The sequence below is a fragment of the Littorina saxatilis genome, linkage group LG17, assembly GCF_037325665.1.
Source record: "Littorina saxatilis isolate snail1 linkage group LG17, US_GU_Lsax_2.0, whole genome shotgun sequence".
Lineage (NCBI taxonomy): Eukaryota > Metazoa > Mollusca > Gastropoda > Littorinimorpha > Littorinidae > Littorina > Littorina saxatilis.
The window spans coordinates 20,402,515-20,407,514 of NC_090261.1; the positions used below are offsets into that span (position 1 = coordinate 20,402,515).

Sequence of the window (5,000 nt, forward strand, 5' to 3'; positions counted from 1 at the left end):
GGTGTCTTGTTTCCTTTTTACATTTAGTACATTTAGTCAAGTTTTGACTAAATGTGAAAAGGAAACAAGACACCACAAAAAGTGCATTGTGTCGAATAGAAATACCAAAGGCTTTTGTGTTTCAGAAGAAAGCTGTAATAGGCCTCGTAATAGGCCTCGTAAGTCACTTACAATCCGATTTAAAAATGTTAAACATTACAAAAAGAACGCACGAAGAAGAGAGCAGACAGATCGTCAAAAAGCAAGACATGAAGCGATCCAAGAGGAAATGAAGTCATTACAGGTTTCACATGATTGGAAACGACGTCATTACAGGTTTCACATGATTGGAAACGACGTCATTACAGGTTTCACATGATTGGAAACGACGTCATTACAGGTTTCACATGATTGGAAATGACGTCATTACAGGTTTCACATGATTGGAAACGACGTACGGGTAAAACCTGAATCATTGATGTCCTCGTAAACTTTACTCGTGTTTATCACGCTAAGCTAGATCCACATGTCAACACCTACATCATTTGTTAAAGGCTCCTTCCTGTGCAAACTATCAAAACTACATGCAGATGTAATAGGTACACTCCTTCTCGTCAAAATAGTTTGGCTCATCGTCTCAGATTTGTCCAGACTTTTACGTGGAATAAGACAATCCTTCCACAATCATGGTCACGCAACGGAAATGAACAGGCCTCAGTGCACAGTGGGAATTTGTTGATGAATTATTTTTGCACAAAATCATGAAATTAGTTAATTTAATAACAAAAAGTTTAACTCAAAGGAGCAAGCCGTCAAGGTGGTGGTTTTTGGTATGTGGCCAAGTGGAGAGATAGTCTTATCTATGGGTCATGCAATTAAGGTTAACCTTAAATATTCAAGGTTAACTTTTTTTTTCCTCGTCTTTACACCTGTTCCTTGTCCCGTTGTGCTCTCACACCGCCCCGTCCCTGCACTCACTGCTCCAACCACCTCTGAATTTCGTTCCGCTGCCAGACTTGTCGATTTTACAAACGCTCCAGGGGGGGGGATGTCGGGTCGCTGCGGTAGGCTACCCTCGGAAGATGACACTGCACTTCTGTTGAGTCACTTCGACGGTGTTCAGTAGTGGGTCTGTCCCGAGCTAACGGACGCAGCCCACTACCTACTATGCCCCCTACTAACGACATTGACTTTAAGTCGCGGAGCCAGACTGAGTGAGCGTCCTCTCCAGAGCTATCGCAGACCGCCACCACGTTCCTCCGTCGACCCCCCAGAACGTCACACGTTGAAGGCTGACAGCAGAACTACTATTCAGGGAAGGATCGAACAGGAACACTGAGACCAAGGTCACCATGAGAGCTCCGGGCATGAAGGACCACAAGAGCAAGGACAATTTATATGTTGGATGATTAATGAGATGAGGATGATTATAATGATGATGCTTTGGATTTCCAATTTGGTTTGAGACTACGTGACCGGGCAGCACTCTACGCTTACTGTCATAATATATCCTGTCGTCAACCAGGCCCGAGAACTGCCGCACCTGCGGTGTTGGTACATGGTCAGGTATACAAAACATGAGCACCCTCAAAGTCGTATTCGTTAAGTGAATGGCACTCGGCTGTGTGATCCCAGCCTTCCCATAGGAACCATAGCACTTCCACTCTGGGTAGGAGCCGACCGTAGCCCGATTAACCTTAAATATTTAGGTGTATGGCCTCGGTTTGCAAGTTCGACCAATCACGGCCCTCACGTCGTAACTTGAAAATGGTGGACAGCGGTGGTTTTTTTGTTAAATATTTTTTTTATATATAAATATTGTTAAATATAAGAAGGAAGTTTATGTGTTGTAGTATTTATGGTTCAGAGTTTCATACAAAAAAATGACCCCGTGTGCACGCATGCGCACGATAAAGATCCCAGGGTCACAGCGAAAGCCTCAGACCTTGGAAACACGAATACATGCATGCAAAAATATGAAGCTCCGGTGTCCGTTCGGCCAACAGCCCATAAAGTAATCATTTCAGCACCGACCCAAGACGACTCAACCCGGTTCCTAGCCCATGTCAGGTCTCCTCTAGCAGCCGGCAGCCAGCTGTCTACATCCCCCCCCCCCACACACACACACACACCCTACTTTAAAATTTTGTTTGTACAAAGCCGGGTTTTCCCGTGTAACATGCCCCTAATGGCTGTGCCGTGAGGGCGTAAAACTTACATTTTCTCTTTCTCACAAAAAAAGGACCAATAAAGAAGGGTGCTGAATATGTGTTGAAGCACCTGCATGCAACTGGGGTAAAAAAAAAAAATATTGAAAAAAAAGAAAGAAAAACCAAACTAACTTGAACATAGTCTCAATCACATAATCAAATTACAAGCTCGTCGAAACATTACTGATTGCTTCTGGTACAATGAAAACATATCTTTAGCATTGGCCTTACGTCACATGACAATCTATGTGGTCTATGCAACTTGATTTACGACAAAAACACCTGGACGTGTCAAAAACAGGCATTTCCGTCACATAACGCACGCATGTTAACAATCTAGACCCCCGGACATCATTTATATAAAATGTTAAGGTAGTCCAGCCATTCTGTGACGTGATGCGCCAGATACTATGAGAAGAGTCTGGCTGACCAACCTTCGCGCGCAATCCAGAGAAAGTTTTAAAAAAAAATGTAAACACGATTATTCACAACATGAACACTTCGCTCCCAACAAAAATGGTGCGGAACAGTTCCCCATCCGTGGATAAGAAATTTCACTTTAAAAACCAGCATTTTATATTTATATACGCAGTTTCACGCAATCAGTTTCAGACGTGACACAGTCACTCAGCGATGTATAAAATGTGATAGCAGTGTGTGAGCGAGCTTGATGCGCAATATTATTGATCGAGAAAGTTGGCGTTTTGCTTCGCATGAGACTTGAATTGACAAGTTGACACAATCCTGCGTGTGTGCGATATAACACATGCGGACGTAACACCCTAGTAGCCGGATTTCCAAGTTCTTTATCAATCGACGAAGGTGTCATCAAAGGACTTTATCAGTGTGTGTCTGTGTTTCTGCGTGCGTGGGACAAGTTTTGGACACAGTTCTGTTCAGTTTTCAATCGAGAATGGTAAGTTTTTGGTTTTGGTCATCCGATGATGATAATTGCATTTTGTGTATGTGCGAAGATCTCGGTAGTTAGTGGATTTGATATTTTTGTTATTTTTGTTGTGCTAAGTTGTTTACAGACTATAATACCATGGTTTTTCCTGGTAGATTTTCGTTGTTATGTGAAACCGGAACAAAAATGAATGAACGAAGCACTGTGGTGGTTACTAGGCGATTTTGTGCTTTACTGACCTGTTTAAAACACACAGACGTACGTTCAAAGACACATAGACAAACACACATATACACACAGAGAGACACACATATACACACAGAGACACACACACACACACGATCACACACACACACACACACACACACACGCACGCACGCGCACACACACACATACACACACACACACATACACACACAAACACACACACACACATACACACATACACACACACACGCACATACACACACATATAGCCTATATATATACATAGGCTACACACACACATGTCGTAGTGCGGCTTTTATTATTTAACAGACAGATTGAAAGCATAGGCTCGGCTTCAAAATGAATCCTTGAGATATTAAATTGACTTCAGTTCAAATCAGTTCAGTCCATCTCAGATCAGTCCAATACTGTACAGTTGCCTCTTACACGGAGATATTGCAAAACACATACATAGGCCCCAAAACCTACACGTTATCAGTGTTAAGACTAAATAGACAAAACTTTTCTGACAAACTGTTCAGCCGCTTGCAGGGAAGACACAAGCAAGGCAATCATGCAATTATCTGCAAGCGGCTGAACAGTTTGTCAGATAAGTTTTGTTTAATTAGTATTTGTCTGTGCACTCAAACGACCGCTGGGTCGATATATCTGTGGACGAACGCTTTGTTTTGTCAATAATTAAACGTTCCAAAAATATACCTTTCTTATTTTTTTTATTCTGAATTTTGGAACGTTGGCAGTCTATTTGTTTTTGGATTCATAACATCTTAGAAATGTTTTTTTTCTCAAATGAGACAGAGACAGTCTAAAAATTGAGGTAAGTTTAGTGACACTGACGAAAACGTCTTCGAAAACGAGATCTTATAGAAGAGCGAGACTTATAATAGAGGTTCTTTAAAAAGAGATTTCACTGTATTATACAAAACAATTCAGTGTAGTTGAGTCCAACCCTCTAGACTCGTGAGTTTGACACGCTACCAGTTACACAAACTTGAGAAGATGAGAGAGATGCAAGACCATAACTTGGTCATATAATCTGTGCAATAACTATATCGTCACTATACATTCAGAGGTAGAGATTTAACATCTCCATCCCGAACAGATGTTGCAGCAATCGTGTTGTGGGAACAGCGCAGAAGGCTGTAAATAGCCACATCATTTATTTTTATTCTTATTTTTGTGGGCATGATGGTAATTTTCTCGTTATTTTTCTTTATTGGACTGTCGTGGGTTCTTGTGGTTATTTTTGTTACTTCCTTTATTCCAATGAAATTATATATTGTATAGATAAATTATATATTGTATAGATATAGATACTGTGGTAGCCTGATCGGCATTGTAAAATTAATTAGCTTCGCGCGTTGTTTTTGCGAACTTTCGTGCGTGCGTGTGTGTGTGTGAGTGTGTGTGTGTGTGTGTGTGTGTATATATATGTGTGTGTGTGTGTGTGTGTGTGTGTGTGTGTGTGTGTGTGTGTGTGTGTGTGTGTGTGTGTGTGTGTGTGTGTGTGTGTGTGAAAGTGTGTGTGTATGTGTGTGTGTAAAAGTGTGTGTGTGTGTGTGTGTGTGTGTGTGTAGGGGCGGAGCAGTTAAGCCAGAGGGGGGTGGGGAGGGGGTCGAGGTCACAGGACGTTTTGGCAGACTTCACAATGAGTTTACGAACAAAATCTTGTATGT

The 5,000-nt window shown here is 41.8% G+C and overlaps 1 protein-coding gene across 1 annotated transcript in view; it reads left to right on the forward strand.

Annotated features, from left to right (window-relative positions):
• The first annotated feature begins 2,808 nt into the window (after positions 1-2,808).
• The window catches only part of LOC138952886 (calmodulin), a 15,007-nt gene continuing 12,815 nt past the window's right edge, over positions 2,809-5,000 (forward strand). The window contains exon 1 of the mRNA XM_070324637.1: positions 2,809-3,105. Coding sequence (XP_070180738.1) covers positions 3,103-3,105 — 3 coding nt within the window. The 5' untranslated portion in view covers positions 2,809-3,102. The remainder of the gene's footprint in view (positions 3,106-5,000) is intronic.